The sequence below is a fragment of the Lotus japonicus genome, chromosome 6 (genome assembly GCF_012489685.1).
Source record: "Lotus japonicus ecotype B-129 chromosome 6, LjGifu_v1.2".
NCBI classification, from domain to species: domain Eukaryota; kingdom Viridiplantae; phylum Streptophyta; class Magnoliopsida; order Fabales; family Fabaceae; genus Lotus; species Lotus japonicus.
This window is the reverse complement of record NC_080046.1, coordinates 66,151,755-66,168,108: the sequence shown is the minus strand read 5'-3', so window position 1 is coordinate 66,168,108 and position 16,354 is coordinate 66,151,755. Positions and strand designations below refer to the sequence as shown.

Here is a 16,354-nt window from a genome sequence, read left to right as displayed (position 1 = left end):
GAGCAGGAAACACGAGTAGCAGGGTGATTGAGACTTGTAGATGAAGTAAGATGAGATAAGACGCTTAAGAGTAAAAGATGATACCATTGACAAGAATTATAATAAAGAGAATGAGTCAATAGGGTGTGGGGTGTAGAAGGCACAATATTGTCTAAACATATTAGAAAATAAGAGTGTGAAATTGAAGGAGTAAGATCATATCATGTGTCATGAAAATATTCAAGTGAAATATTATGCATACCTCTTTTCGTAAATATTCAAAGAGTCACATATATTTAATACATATGAAGATATAAATAGACAAAAAAATTCAACATAAAAAACATGAATAGAATTCCACATTTTTTTTGACAAGTGAATAAAATTCCATATGACCCCATTATGAAACTAAATGAGAGGCATTGAGGGTGTTGGGGCATGTGACTATATGCAGTGTGTTAGACTACTAATGAGCATGACTCGTGAGATTGTGATTCTATAGAAGCATCTAGCTTATATATTCTCATCGAATTTCTTTGGTTACCCAACACTTACGTTGTAGTTTCTCTTTATATTTATCTTCATGTACCAAAAAGATATTTAATCATATGTGAAGGAAAAAAAAAGTAAATAGAAATATAAGCATTAAAATATAAAGTACAATAATACATTAATAGTTCTTTTTTTTAGATGATAAAATTCATGAATATGAAAGACCTATTTTGAGAAAGGAAAAAAAAAAACTAAGCATATAATCGAATTAAAAGTCAATCCGCACAAAAAATAATATGATTTAGGCACTGTCTTGGAAGGAGGCTCAGTGAAATAGACATATCTACGAAGGTGCGAACTTTAGATAAGCATAGAAAATAATCAAAGTTAAAACAGGTTAATTATCCAAATCACTTAGATTATTAAGGTAATAATCAAGTTAAAACCCTGCTGAGTGCTAAGCAAGCAAATAAAAAATATTAATTTTTATTTTCCCCTTCTCTTTGAATGGTAATGCCAGCAAGAGTAGAAGGAAAGAAGGCCCACACACACAAACTCAAATTTATATGACCACTGATTTGCATAGCATTAGCAAATTAGCAATAGCATAGCCTTCATTTTATTTCAATTCAAATTCTTCTTCACATCACACAACACAGCATCTTCTATCGAGTCCCCACAACACAAACTCAATCTTCCTTCCCTGCAATCAATCTAATCAAAAACCCTAACTAGGGTTCCTCCTGTGTGATCCAATCAATCATCATGGCGGACGATGGCGTTGCACCTCCTCCATCATCTTCCACTCCTCCGGCGGCTCCTTTGGGTTCAACCGTGATCTCATTGGTCAACCGTCTTCAGGACATTTTCTCCCGTGTTGGCAGCCAATCCACCATCGACCTTCCCCAAGTCGCCGTCGTCGGTAGCCAGAGCAGCGGCAAGTCCAGCGTCCTTGAAGCCCTCGTCGGCCGAGACTTCCTCCCCCGTGGCAATGAGATTTGCACGCGCCGCCCACTCGTGCTCCAGCTCGTCCAGACCAAGAAGAACCCTGATGGCTCTGACGAAGAGTACGGCGAGTTTCTCCACTTACCTGGCAGGAAATTCTTCGATTTCTCCGATATTTGCCGCGAAATTCAGGTATCATCCCTTTCTCTTTGTTAATATATGCATACAGAAGCCCTTTCTATTTCCTTGATTGATTTTGTTCTCACATGGTACTTAGTACATGTAAGTTGAAGTGGAAAAATCCCTAGCGTTAGATTTCCTTGTAATTTAGGAGTATAGTGTGAAGAGAGTTCTATGTTTAGCTCTTAGGAGTGATGTGGAGCAAATCCATGAGGCTATTTAGATTCTAGAGTTTTGCTGCCGGCGGGATCAATCTTATAGTCCACAGTTTATTCATTGTGAAATCCTTGATTTGTCTAGCTGTTGGAATGTGGAACAAGTATGAGTAGGTTAATGAGCAGACGTGTGGCAAGGAGTGCAGTATTTGAATTCTTGGAGCAGCCATGCTATATGGCTCCAAGAGAGAGTGAATTAATTCAAATAAGGCGTCTTTTAAACTGCTTAGTGACCATTCGAGGTCGTTGCTGATTTTTTATTTTTATTTTAAATTTTTAATGTTACCCAATTAAAGCGTGCCAATACTTATGGACGAAATCAATGGAATCTTAGCAGGCTTGAAGTATTTTCTTACCTTAAATAAGACTGCTTAGTCGCATTGCTTGAACCTGTGCCCTTGAGATCTGAAGTTTCCTTACTTATCGTTTTGGATGAGAGGGTGTTGTTCATTTTAGGCCATAACCTTGGAGTTAAGTGATTCTTCGGATTATTTAGAGAATTAGAGCTTGTTTGTCAGGCAACAAAACAAAAATTCTGTCTTGTAGAAAAGGAGGGTAGTTCTTACTTTTCCATTTTAAGCGTCAAAACGAGGAGAGGTTGTTACACACGCAGGCTCTTATTATGTCAAACATGATGTGCTTTTTTTGGCTGAGGCTCGCGATGGGCTATTGGGCTCTTTTATCCTTATCGTAACATCACTTTGTCTTGTTTATGTCTGACTGTCGGGAAGGAAGAAACCTTAACATCACTGAAGTAAATAAATAAAGGGTGACCTGCCCCTTTCAATTATAATGACTATTTTCTCTAACTCGAGAAAATACCAATTTGCTTTCTCTATTTACTCATGAGACACTCACATGCACATCCAAATTAACCACCTCAGCATGGTGTTGAGCTCAATTGCAATCCAACAATGATCCTCAATGGTCACGTAACGTCCATATATTTGAAGTTGATTATATGAGTTTATGGCATCCAATGGTCCAACCATGGAGTGGAACAAATTGATATTTTTTAGACTTCGTCTTACGGCATTAGTGAATCGGAGTACAATTGAATGTAAAATAGTTTGAATGAGGTTTGAGGGATATTGTTTTCTCATTTGTTAATGCAGCTTTGAGTACACCATCATCTACATATCTACAATGTGGACTGATAATTACTGACTTTGTTAGAGGTGCATCATCCAATCGAACTTGTTTTCATGTTTTATATAGCATGCAATGATGCTCTTGGTGAGGATATACTGATATGGCATGTTATGTACTAGTTTAATCCTTCATACGTGACTGTTAACTCGTATATGTTCATCCTTTTTCTGTAGGCTGAAACTGATAGAGAAGCAGGAGGGAATAAAGGTGTCTCAGACAAGCAGATTAGGTTGAAGATTTTTTCACCGACTGTTCTTGATATCACACTTGTAGATCTCCCTGGCATAACAAAAGTTCCTGTTGGTGACCAGCCTTCCGATATTGAAGCCCGAATCAGAACAATGATTATGTCATATATCAAAACTCCAACCTGTCTCATTCTAGCTGTCACAGCAGCAAATTCAGATCTGGCTAATTCTGATGCTCTTCAGATGGCAGGAATTGCTGATCCTGATGGTGGGCTTTTCTTCCATATGTAAATTAAACCAAACAAAATCAAATTTCTTTAATAAGTTATTGAATGTTCATATATCTGTTGCAGGTAATAGAACGATTGGTGTGATTACAAAGGTTCGGTATTCTCTTCTAACATGTTAACTTACATGTATATTTGTGAGTTTTGTTGTGCTGTTGCCATGTTCTGACAATGTTGGGAACATCATATTATTTGCAATGTAGTTGGATATCATGGACAGAGGTACTGATGCCCGAAATCTGTTACTAGGAAAAGTTATTCCCCTTCGACTTGGTTATGTAGGGGTTGTAAATCGTAGTCAAGAGGTAATGATGTTATCCTACTGTGACAAAGGAAGTGTTTGGCTAATTTAACTGTTACACGTATTCTATTAAATATTTTTTTAAATTACTGGTTGTTAAATAGGCACATGTGAAGTGTTTGACTAGCATGCAGGTCAATGTTTTATACTGAAAATGGCTTGTCTATTGTTTCATCTAATTAGGATATTCAAATGAACCGGAGTATAAAGGATGCTCTTGTTGCCGAAGAGAAGTTTTTCCGCAGTCGTCCTGTAAGGAGCTTTCTATGTTAAGATGTATTTTGCTCATATATACGGAATTTTATCCATTTATGCTATTTTTAGGTATACAGCGGTCTAGCAGATAGTTGTGGTGTTCCTCAACTAGCAAAGAAGTTGAATCAGGTATAGTCTTTATGATGTTGAAGACACAAATTGTCTTATATATATGTTTATTACTTTTAAAATGCTGGTCTTAATTAGGGCTTTTGGCCTTCTATTATCCATGCAGAGTAAAGTGTCCTCTTAAGTCTTCCCACTTTTTCCATTTTTTTAATTGACTCTAAACTCCGTCCTTAGCATCATTTGATTTAATCCTTTTAACTACAGAAGGCAGCTTTGAAATAAAGAAACTTAACTGCGTCATCTTCAATGCTGCTGATTTTTCTGGCTTTGGAATTTTGCTTTCTATAATTTGTAATGTAGCATACTTTAAAAAAGGAGATGAAGGAGAATCAAAATAATGAACCTTAGAGGATTTATTTGTTGCTTCGGTCTGTTAGGGATTTAAAGAGTTTAAGGAGAATATGGCCAAGTTATAACTTTCTCAGACAAAATGCAAGCTATGTCAACATTTGAGAGGGAAAGTTTTTAGATGATTATTGGAAATCCACAGTAAAAGAATTAATTTCTTAGATACCCTGTAAAAGATTAAACCTTTGAGTCCTTGTCAAGTTGGGGTTTCTAGACCGATGCTTGTCATAAATATTTTCATGTCCAACTCTTTGCAGATTCTAGCACAACATATCAAGGCCGTGTTACCTGGTTTGAGAGCACGGATAAGCACTCAACTAGTTTCTGTTGCAAAGGAGCATGCAAGCTATGGAGAAATCACAGAGTCCAAGGTATGTGTTAATACTGGAATTGGTGCTGGATGTGTCCCTATTCCCTATTACTTGTTAAATAATAAAAACAGTTAAATAAACTGTATAAGTATGACTATTCTCCTTATTTTGATTAAAAAGCAGCATAATATCTACTTTGGTTCGAGTTTCCCTTTTTTTATCTATAATTGTTCATTTTGATAGGCTGGTCAGGGTGCTCTTCTCCTGAATATACTTTCTAAATATTGTGAAGGTACCTATCCTTACTATCTGACTTCTTAGATAATATTCAGCTTTTGTATTTGTGAATTTGTAGTTTTCTTTTCTCTTGTATATGTTGATTGGTATTCCACACTTTGTTATTTTCCCAATTCATTAAATGCTATCTCCATTTGTTTTTTGAAAACAGCATTCTCTTCCATGGTTGAGGGAAAGAATGAGGAGATGTCTACGTCTGAGTTATCTGGTGGAGCACGAATCCATTATATTTTTCAATCCATCTTTGTCAAAAGTTTAGAGGTATGTAATGCTGTATTAATATATGATATAATGATAGTGTTGGAAATTACCTACTCTTGCTGCATGCTTGAATTAAAGAAGGAAAAAGATTAGGCTTTAATTAACATATTATTAGCCGATTTGTAGCGTATTTTCTTTGTTATGGCCGATATCTTGCCTACCCATTTATCTATTTGATAAAAACCCATAGATCCCTTTGTTGCATTTCGCGGATGGATGATTAACTAGCCAATCACCTTATGCATTGTTTAATATCATTCTAACAGTGAAAATTAGTAGCTTGTTTATTTCAAATAACATTATCATCTTGAGAAAGGAGAATATTCTTATTATATGCTTTAGGAAAAATAAGTATTTGATGCCATTGCCACCAACCTAAGAATTGTATTGCTTCTGTTCATTTCTTCAAAGCTAGCTGCCTTAGCTTTATTGTCTAACTTAATGCTGTCTTGAAGGAGGTGGATCCATGTGAAGACTTGACTGATGATGATATTCGTACAGCCATACAGAATGCCACTGGGCCTAGATCAGCATTGTTTGTTCCAGAAGTAAGTCTTGCTACCTGCTTTTTTTTCTTCTTTTAAGAAAAAAAAGATAAGTTAAATCCCACTCAAAACATGTTTATCTATTATTTCTATGTAATTAGGTGCCATTCGAAGTCCTTGTACGAAGGCAGATATCTCGTCTATTGGATCCAAGTCTTCAGTGTGCCAGGTTTATATATGATGAACTAATTAAGGTAGGAGCAGGGATTTTGGGAACCATTTCTGCTTGATCCTTCACCAAGCATGTGCCTAAACAATTTCCTTCTTTTCAGATGAGCCATCGCTGTATGGTGACTGAACTGCAGCGGTTCCCTTTCTTGCGAAAGCGCATGGATGAAGTTATAGGAAACTTTTTGAGGGAAGGCCTTGAACCCTCAGAGAACATGATTGCGCACATCATAGAGATGGAGGTATGCTCAAATTTAACTTGCTTGAAGTATAAATGTATAATTGCTCCATCTTCTAGCTACCTTCTGATGCAATGATTATGTTAATAATAAATTTTCAAAACTCCACTAGGTTACAGGGCCAAAGCATGGTTACACTTGATAAATCCTACCAAAATTGTTTGAAATTATAACTGAAACTGATCATCTGAAACCGATAAAAGTGTAATTCTTGATGACACTCAACTGTAATCATGCAGTTGAAGGTGATAACAAGAATTATTTATATTGATCCCAACTCCTACATTTCCATAATATTATTTCATCCATTGGAGCTTTGGAGTGATAGCTGGTGGTGGTTATGTTAAAGCTTTACTTTCTTCGAACACGGTTGTGGTTCAGAAAATTCATCAAAACTGAAATGATTTTTACTTATGATTGCTTAGTTGGTCCAGGATGGGTTGGATTGCTATTTTAACTGTTATCTTAACAGTGGTATGTATTCTCTCTCTTAAAATGAAAGCAAAGATTGTTTCAATTAAAGATGTTCATAAGTTTTGGGAGTCTAGTGGAAGCCAAGATGTCATGCATCAGTATGTCGGCCTATGGGTGTCAATTTTGATTGCCAGTTTATTACAGTGAGTCTTTAATTCCATACCCATAATTTCTTATTTAAATTTAAACTTTTCAATTCTGCAGATGGACTACATAAATACTTCCCACCCAAATTTTATTGGTGGAAGTAGGGCATTAGAATTTGCAGTGCAACAGACCAAGTCTTCTAGAGCCGCTTTATCAGTTTCTAGGCAGAAGGTACACATGGGCTCTAGTTTTCAATATGTCCTATGTATTAGGATATCAGTTTCAATTTATGCCCACCTTTCTTGTTCTTAATTGTTGTATTAATCACTGGTAGGATGGTCTGGAATCTGATAAGGGATCAGCCTCTGAAAGAAGTGTGAAGTCTCGGGCTATTCTTGCAAGACAAAGTAATGGAGTAGCTGGTGATCAGGTTTGTAATTATAGATTATGTTTAATTGACTCAAAATTTTCCTTCATATCTTGTGGGATATTATATTAGTATCTCATTATTAACACTTATTGACGGTAAAAATAAAAAACAGGGTGTCCGTGCTGTATCAGAGATTGAAAAAATTGCACCTTCTGGTAATCTATTTCTTCTATTTAATGTTTAAGTTCATTCCATTTGTTTTATCATATATTTGCTATTGAACTTCTCTTTTTGTTGTCTAATCTCAATCAAGTGGTTTTGGTATATCAACAAGCACCAATATCATTTTAAGACATTTAAATTTTCAATGCTTGATACTTTTTCAGGAAACACTGGTGGATCAAGTTGGGGTATCTCATCCATTTTTGGTGGAGGTGATAGCCGTATGTCCGTGAAGGAGAATATAGCCAGCAAGCCACATACTGAACCAGTTCACAGTGTGGAACAATCATTCTCTATGATCCATTTGAGAGAGGTGAATATGTGTGATACATTTATTATCAGCTTGGTCAATATGTTCCCTAGGGTCTAAATTTTCATATGCACTTTGGTTTTTGTAGCCACCTACTATCTTGAGGCCATCTGAGAGCAATTCAGAGACGGAAGCTATTGAAATTACAGTAACAAAGTTGCTTTTGAAGTCATACTATGACATTGTCAGAAAAAATGTTGAGGATTTTATCCCCAAAGCAATTATGCACTTCTTGGTAATTCATATCATTGCTTTAAGCCTTACAACTCATCCGCTTCCATTGTTCTGTTGTGTGGCATACAGAAAAATATGTTCTCATTGTCTTTATTCATTTTCTAGAGAAAAGCTTGTGGCCAACACAACATAACTTCACCATTACAGCATTACTTCAATCATAAAATAAATATGTGGCACAGTAATTAATGTAATTTATATTATAAATGATTATAAAGATATATATCTATATCAATACTTAATGTTTAAACTACGCTATATTTTATTCATATATAACATGACTTAGAAAAGAGGTGTAATTTTTGTCTATAACGTGACTTAACGACAATTTCTGCTAGATCTGACGCATATCTTATCTACCTTTATTCCTATGGATAGCAAAATTGATGAGTAGTTGCAATTGCTCTCATTCTTGAATTTAAGTATATCGTATTTGACCATCTGAAATTATTTTTGGTTGGCGGCTGGTAGTAGAAGGGGGAAGGGATGCTAATTCTTTTGTTTGAATCGTAATATTTACCATATGCTTTGGAGTGATTGAGAATTCTTGAAATTTCACGCATTCCATAAATCCTCATGACTGTCTTTTACTGAACATATTAGGTAAACAACACCAAGAGAGAGCTGCACAATGTCTTCATTAAAAAGCTATACAGGTAATATAATCCTTATGGCCTGCTTATTCTTTATGATATATGTAAAGTTTTGTCTAAATTTTTGGCTGATACTTTTTATTTTATGTTACATTCAAACCAGAGACAATCTGTTTGAAGAGATGTTGCAAGAACCTGAGGAAATAGCCATGAAAAGAAAGCGTTGTCGAGAACTTCTCCGAGCTTATCAGCAGGCTTTTAAGGTTGGATATTCCTGAATTTCTGAGACTTTAACTGGCCAAGTTTTTGTTATTTTACGCGGCATATTTGGTCTCTTTTATTTAAATTTTTTGCTTCTGCATTGTGGGGATGTTTGTGATCTTTGCGCGTGCATGCGTGTGATCAGTTTTCTGTGAATCTAAAGTAAATTACAAGGGTTGCAACATGATGCAGCACTTCTTTTGTACATGCATGCTTTTGACTTGTCATTGGTGCCGAGTCGTCTTTTTTCTCACTAGTCCCAGATGCACTTGTTGAAGATTTATTTATTTTATATAAGAACACCGGTAGCAGTATAACCACTATTTGACAAAACTGTGTTCGATCCTGGTAGGACTTGGAGGAGCTTCCTATGGAAGCTGAAACAGTTGAAAGAGGATACAGTTTACCTGAAACAACTGGTTTGCCTAAAATTCATGGATTACCTTCATCAACAATGTATTCTTCAAGCAGTTCTGGAGACTATTATGGAGCTTCTCCGAAGCACACCAAGTCAAAAAGGTCTTCCCATTCTGGGGAACTTCAGTCTCCATTGTATGCTAATGCAGATTCCAATGGAAGTGGAAGGACTTACCCGTCAGGTTATTATCCCACAGTTGATGCATGAGCAATAGCTTAATGAGCTCGCTGGTCAAATTAGTTTAACTCAAGGTTTGTTATTCTTTTGATTACACTGCACCTTTCCAAACATGGAATTCTGCCTCGTGGAGCTGAATTAGTAGTGTCTAACTAAAATGGTCTGGAATGTTGTTGGCTTCTGCTTTCTTTACATAAGTTCACCCTTTGTTCTCATACAGCATTGGCATTATTTACATTGCTCCAGAAAGAATAAAAGGAGCAGGTGATCTTCACATTTTTGAGTATGGGCATTCTATATATTAATGTATATGACCTTTTTTCTTTGGTAAGTTATTTTCTTTTTTTGGTAATATTATGCAGCTCCACAGTTTGTTGGCAGTAAATTAGGACATGTTGGCTATGTGAACTGGGCTTGCAATATTGAATTTTCAATTTTAGGTTAAGATGTAGGGATTTCTTGATGGTTGTAATTGGTGTTATTTAAAAGATTTGTTTCTCATCTGCTGATTTTATTTTTGCATTGCTTAATGCTAGATTGCTTACTTTTTATCCACTTTTAATCTGGTGAAAATAGTACTATAAATTGTATTTAACCATGACATTGTTGGTTGGTTAACTCCTTAATTTAGGGCTGCAGACTGCCGGGTCCAAAGCAAAAAGCTTGGATTAGGTCAGACCATTAGGTTAATTCGACTGGAGGAGCATTACCCGGTTAGATTCCACAAATCGCACGCATTGAATCTACATTTTAAAAAGTTAGAAATTCCAGACATTGAATCAACATTTCGAAGTTAACCCAGTGTCAGTAAGTCGTAATAATATAATTCAGTGCCAGAAAATAAACAAAACAAGAAAAGTGAAATAAAATGATAACCAAATGAGGGAAGAAGGTGGTGTATATTTATTGAACATTTAAATATCTGAAGCATTATACGGACAAAGTTTATAAAAAGCAATTCCCTTTTTTTTATAACATAAAAAGCAATTCCCTTGGCAGCTCAATTATCTGAAATCTTACCTTATAATATCACATTTAATTAATTTAATTATCACAAATCGACAATGCACAATTCATAATTATTTACATATGTTACCCAATATTGAATAATGATACAACATTTTCAACCCAAGTAAACAATAAATTGAATTCACTCTATCTAGGAAGAAACATAAGTTCGAGAGAGGCGAAAGATACAAACATAGGGGGATAAATCCAATGATGACATCAAAACTCCTTGACCTCCATTGAATTTGCAATTTGCAAGAGGTAACCTCACTTCAGCATGAGATTATGATATAGTCTCTAGCCACGCTACATCTTAATCTTTTTTAACTTGACACGTATTGCCATTGAAAATGAATATTGTTCCAAGCTTACCTATCAAATCATGACTTTATATTTATATTCTTTTTCAAGCATATATGCAACAGAAAAAAAATGAAAATAGTTTCTTAATTATATTCCACACACTTAATATCTCCCTTTGTAAATGTAGCATATTGAAAATATTCTTAATTCATTCGGGTTCTAAATCTATTAACCTAATATTACATTCTATTTTAGTCCTTCATGCAAAATGGCAATTTTCAAAAACTAGATATTAGTCAGCTATATGTTCTTGGTAGTAAAATAACTATGTATAATTAATCACGGTTGATGTTTTGCTTACCATGAGGATATACATCTGTTGATAGGAAGAGTTATGATGTCAGCACATTAGAGTCTAAGTAAGAGGAGGACAACTCTCTTCATTTTTCCAACATTTTCCATGCTAGGGTCTTATGTACTTTAAAGTCCAATCTGAATCATTTTCTCCATTGGATATAGTGTTATCAGAGGAGGAGAGTTCCTCAATCATTTTAACAACTCCTTCCATTCTAGGCCTCTTATCTGGAAACACTTCTGTACATTTAAATGCAATAGAAAGCATGCCTATAATTTGATGTGCATTATGTTGTGTTATCTTAAGCTCCGGATAAAATATATTATCTAGGTTTCTCATAAGAAATCTATAAGTCGTACAATCCATATAATAATTCAATAACCACCTAGGAAAATCATAACCCTTATCATACACATCCTTTATTACCATCATTTCAAGAAGAATCACACCGAAGCTATAAACTTCAGAGCTCTTAGTGATCTGCATGGAATCAGTAACTTCTGGAGCTCGATAGACATTAGCTTTAGACATAATAGATGATGAGTCATTCATTTGAGAAGTCAATCTAACATCAGAAATGCAGGCATCATCAAGATTTTGTGTGATGAGAACATTGGTTGACTTTAAGTTGCCATGTGTAAAATTTAGGCCCCTCTCAGAATGAATAAAAGCAATTCCCTTGGCAGCTCCAAGTGCAATCTTCAATCTTGAATGGCAATCTAATTTAGTTTCTTCCCCAACCTTATTGCCTACAGTTTGGAATAGAAGAATTAGGCAAAGATAAAACATTACTACAATTGGCAGTCATGAATTAATTTATATGCAATGTGGATTAATGAGTCAGTCAACTTAGAACGTACCACGTAAATAGGAAAATAAGCTGCCTCTTGGCATGTAGGGGTAAACAAGAAGCATCTCATCTATGGAATTATAATATGCTTGAAGAGGCATGACATTAGGGTGGCGCCCCATACTCCCTAAACTCACCACTTTCTGCCATTTCTCCTTGCTTGGATCTATCAACTTTTTCACTACCACTTTTGTTCCATCATCCAGGGTAGCCTTGTATGTTGTCCCAAGACTCCCTTTTCCAAGAACTTCATATAAAGCATTTTGTAAGTCCTTACAGCTAAAGCCATCAGGGGAACCTTCACAGAAAATTATATTATTGAAAGATGCATAACCATTTAAGTGACGTATGGTATTGTTCAAGTCTCCATACCAACATCTCTTCACAAAGGATACCAAAACAGTTCTCAGCATAGGCGTGTTAAGATGGCCGTCACAAAATGTAACCATACTTCGAATATTTTTCACCCTTATTGTATGTAGTTTAGGCCCATTAAAAGTTCTGTTTCTTGGTCCATGAAAACGAACCAAGTTTGGAAGATCTTTGAGTATAAGACATTCTACTTCAGGGAAAGTGATTGGTAAATTTTCATCTTCATCGCCTTCTATTACCTCAACCAATTTCTCACAATTATATAGCTTGAGTAATTTGAGTTGTGTCAGATTTCTAACAGCAGAAAGTGAGAATACACTCTTGATGTTACCACAGTGGACAATGTGAAGTGATTTTAAACTTTGGAAGAATGGAATTTTAGGTTCCTTGTACCATATATCTCTCAGATTGCATAGGTTTCTTAATTCTAATACCATTAGTTGATGAAAAAGTGCTTCCATAGCTTGATTATTTGGTCTATCATCTTCAAGGTGAAAAACAGTTGTTAATAATCTACATCTATGCACAGTTACAATTTTCAAGTTGTTGTATCTCATGATCATCCTACTGCCAGATATGACACTCAACAGTTTATTATTATCACTCAAAGTCAGATCCTCCAGTTCGCATAGTGATTTTGGGGGACAATTGTAATGCCATAGTTGCTCAATATCCAAATTTATTGCATGAAGCACCTTTAATTTGTCTAATGACAACTGCAAGGAACAAATTGGAATTCTTAACAATTTTCAAGGAAACGAGCATTAAGAAGTATAATTGAATTACTATTATTTATCATGTAATGAACATAATAACACTATTATTATAGTTTAAAGTATGAACATAATTGACATATGAAATTATACATAGCTTTCGAAAAAGTATTTAATCATTTGATAAATTTCATCCTTGCTTTCATCATTATTTTTCTTTCCTTCTACTTTTCTTTTGCCTTGATATTTCTGAAATCCAAGATTATCTTCTGAAATGTTCATCATCAACCGAGAAAACACTAAAAGTATATTAGTCATCTCTAATGCTTTAATGCATTAATATGATTTGAAACATAGTGCATACCTGACCATCAAAAAGTGTTGTGGAGTCATGAAAACTATAGCAGAATGTCATTAATTTTGAGAGTCCTCGTAAGGTTAGATAGCATAATTCAGGAAAATTTGAGGCAACATCCAATGCATCTTCAATAAGCACCGCCTTTACGCATTTGCACTCTGAAACTTCTATATCAACAAGATGAGGAAAACCTCCGATCATTGACTTTGAGAAGAGATACGACATTCCATCGCACTTGTGTACTTTGATGATTCTTAAATTGAGGAAAGATTTCTGAGATAAATAACCATGACATATATGTTCCAAATTGCTCAGATTGTAAAGAAACAATGACTTCAAGTTGGGGAAAACATGACATCATCAAGAGAGTGACTCGAGCTCTTGGCTATGCATTTGATTTCAGCATTGTGTTGTACAACTAGAGACTGTAGATAGGGAAACCCATAACCATAACAGTCCAAATCAATGAGAACATTTTGAACACCATTTAATTCATCCAAGTACAAAACATCTACAACTTTCAACATCTTCTTGATCCCTTCCTCAGATTGGAACATTCTGTTCAACTTGAGTTTCAGGGTCTTTAACCCATGATCACCATCATGGGTATGACCCCATTCATCCCCAATGAAGATTGTGTATGATTTTAATTTTTCAAAATAAAGGTCCACTGGCCATGCCTCGTAATTAGGAACATATAAATCTTCTATATGCGTCAAGTGATGCAAGTTTGTAAGCTCTTTCAAGCTTGCACAACATTTTTCATTGTTGGACCTTTCAACCTCCCAATTAGAAAAGGAGTTTCTCAAATATAGTTCTTCTAAACTTGTCAAGTTTGCTAGAACTTTTGGTGGAATGACTTGGAGATATGTATCTCTCAAATCTAAGAACCGCAACTTGTGGAGCTGTCCAATTTGTCTAGGCAATTGTTGGATATGACTTCCTTGAAGGCTAAGCATTTGCAAGTTTGCAAGCTCCCCCAATATAGTTATATCTCCCAATTTACAATTAGACATGGATAATACTTGAATGTTCTTTAACAAACCAATACTAATTGGTAGCTCTGAACAATCAAATCCAACAAAATCTAAGACTTTTAGAAGCTTAGTATCCTCAAAAAAGGAATCTGGAACCATTATGGGATGTTCTGTACGTAGCACAATCTCCTCCAACTCTGGACAGGACAATCTTTCCGGAATCTGGAAACTACTGAACACAGTCATGCTACAAAAGTGTAAAATTCTAAACCGCTCTTCTGGTAGTAGGCGCCCAGTAGTAATCGAACCTATTAAATCAAATCTGGAAAATATTTCAGCTTTTAGCTCATTTTGAGCTATTGAATAAGCAGTTTCCCATATTGAGTCAACTATTTTAACATGTTCATTTCCATCTTCAACCACAAGGCCATATGCCTTAATATCAGTAATCAATGAATCAAGCCTATTTCTTGCTGTCTCTAATGTTCCAAGATTCTGGAGTAAGCTTGTCCATGTGTCAAACAATAAACTAGTTTTATGAATAGCCCTTCTTCCTCGAATAGTAAGAAGCAAGAACAAATATTTGAGTTCTTCACTTTTTAAATTATCTAGGAATATTTTTATGGGTGAAACATTTTGCTTCAGCTGCTTTAAGGCCTCGTGCCAAGAAGGTAGACCCGCACCTCTTAATGCATTTGCCATAACAAACGTTGAAAGAGTTGACCCTGCACATCTTCTTATTATTTCAATTACTAAGGATCTTGTCGATATGTCAGTAAATTTTCCAACGATCTTATCAAACAAGCTCAGAGCCTCATCTTCTAACAACACTTCAAGTTGAAACACCTTGGAATTTATTTCCCTCATATTTTTTACAAAATCCAGATTTCCTGATGTTATCAATAATTTGCATTCATCTCCTAAAGGGACTCCAAGTTCCTCCAAATCAATTTTTTGAGCATTTAATTCTCCCCAAATATCATCAACTAAGACAAGAATAAGAATCTTTCTCTCTTTCTTCATTCTTTGCCGCAATTTGTTTCTTCTTTCCACACGAGGTTCCTCATGAAACTCCAGACCCAAGACACTTGCAATATCTTTTTGAATTTGTTCCACATTTGGCTCCTCAACTATGGTAGTGATGACCACTGCATCAAACAAGCCTCGCTCTTTCACTTGCTCTCCAACTTGTTTGACTAATGAGGTTGTGCCTCCACCACCCAACCCCCATACTCCAACTGTTTGAATATGAGGGTCCTTCAGGGCTGCCATAATTTCATCTAAGAATTCTGTTCTGCATTTTGGGTTGTAATATTTTGCACCTTCTTCGTATAATTGTGAGATTTTTTGTTCAATCTTTCGCATTTCTTTGTTAAGACGGTATTGACACCACCAAATTGTGCAAGCACCTTTGCCTTCATAGTTGCTTGAGAGTCCAATCACCTTTCTATCAATATCATCAACTTTTTCTATCCAGCTAATTTGACCTTGCAAGTCTGTAAGATACCAAGTAACCTTCTGTCTTTTGTCTTGCAGATCTTGGACACACCTCCTGAGATTTTCCAGTTGAAGTGCAGTTGCTTTTTCTTTCATGTTCTGATTGAAGAAATTTATCTTTTGCTGCTACACAAATTGATCTCCCTTTGTTAAAACTAGGTGTTGTTTTGGCTTTAGGCTAAGAGGCAATTAATTGATGATGAAGTAAAAAAAAATCGAAGCAGATGTGGCTCACTTTTTCTTAGATAATGGCAAGAGTATTGAGCTGCAACAGAGGATTCGATTATGCAGCAAACCATGTCATGGATAGAACAAATTCAATATAATTTTTCTCTAGTTTCAGAATATGTACATTGGTAAGAATAAATAAATTACATACAAAATTTTCAGGGAATTTAAATCTAACGTTACAAAGATTTTTTTTTCGAAATGCTAACGTCACAAAGATAAAATAGTAGATATAAGAAGTAATACGGGGGAGGG

General features: G+C 35.4%; 3 protein-coding genes across 4 annotated transcripts; 1 reads left to right on the top strand and 2 right to left on the bottom strand.

Moving 5' to 3' along the window:
* The first annotated feature begins 1,025 nt into the window (after positions 1–1,025).
* Positions 1,026–9,939, top strand: LOC130722484 (dynamin-related protein 3A-like). The gene is made up of 20 exons (XM_057573227.1): positions 1,026–1,608; positions 3,137–3,419; positions 3,505–3,533; positions 3,642–3,743; positions 3,923–3,991; positions 4,064–4,123; positions 4,729–4,842; positions 5,026–5,074; positions 5,231–5,340; positions 5,796–5,888; positions 5,987–6,079; positions 6,158–6,295; positions 6,971–7,084; positions 7,188–7,283; positions 7,396–7,438; positions 7,610–7,758; positions 7,844–7,990; positions 8,593–8,645; positions 8,746–8,845; positions 9,196–9,939. Exons 1-20 carry the CDS (start codon positions 1,237–1,239, stop codon positions 9,466–9,468), a joined length of 2,487 nt encoding a protein of 828 aa, XP_057429210.1. The 5' UTR covers positions 1,026–1,236; the 3' UTR covers positions 9,469–9,939.
* A 632-nt stretch (positions 9,940–10,571) lies between these two features.
* On the bottom strand, positions 10,572–13,633 carry LOC130721944 (protein NSP-INTERACTING KINASE 2-like). Of its 2 annotated transcripts, XR_009013726.1 has the most exons (4): positions 13,404–13,633; positions 11,965–13,042; positions 11,111–11,853; positions 10,572–10,818 (listed from the first exon to the last, which is right to left on the bottom strand). XR_009013726.1 is itself a non-coding variant. In XM_057572530.1 (3 exons), exons 1-3 carry the CDS (start codon positions 13,620–13,622, stop codon positions 11,213–11,215), a joined length of 1,938 nt encoding a protein of 645 aa, XP_057428513.1. In that variant the 5' UTR covers positions 13,623–13,633; the 3' UTR covers positions 10,881–11,212. The 2 variants fall into 2 exon arrangements, 1 of the variants encoding a protein (XP_057428513.1); XM_057572530.1 differs by lacking the exon at positions 10,572–10,818 and having other exon boundaries at positions 10,881–11,853.
* A 99-nt stretch (positions 13,634–13,732) lies between these two features.
* Positions 13,733–15,967, bottom strand: LOC130725804 (disease resistance protein At4g27190-like). Its single transcript, XM_057576993.1, has one exon. The coding sequence runs from the start codon at positions 15,965–15,967 to the stop codon at positions 13,733–13,735; it is 2,235 nt and encodes a 744-aa protein (XP_057432976.1).
* Positions 15,968–16,354: the final 387 nt, after the last annotated feature.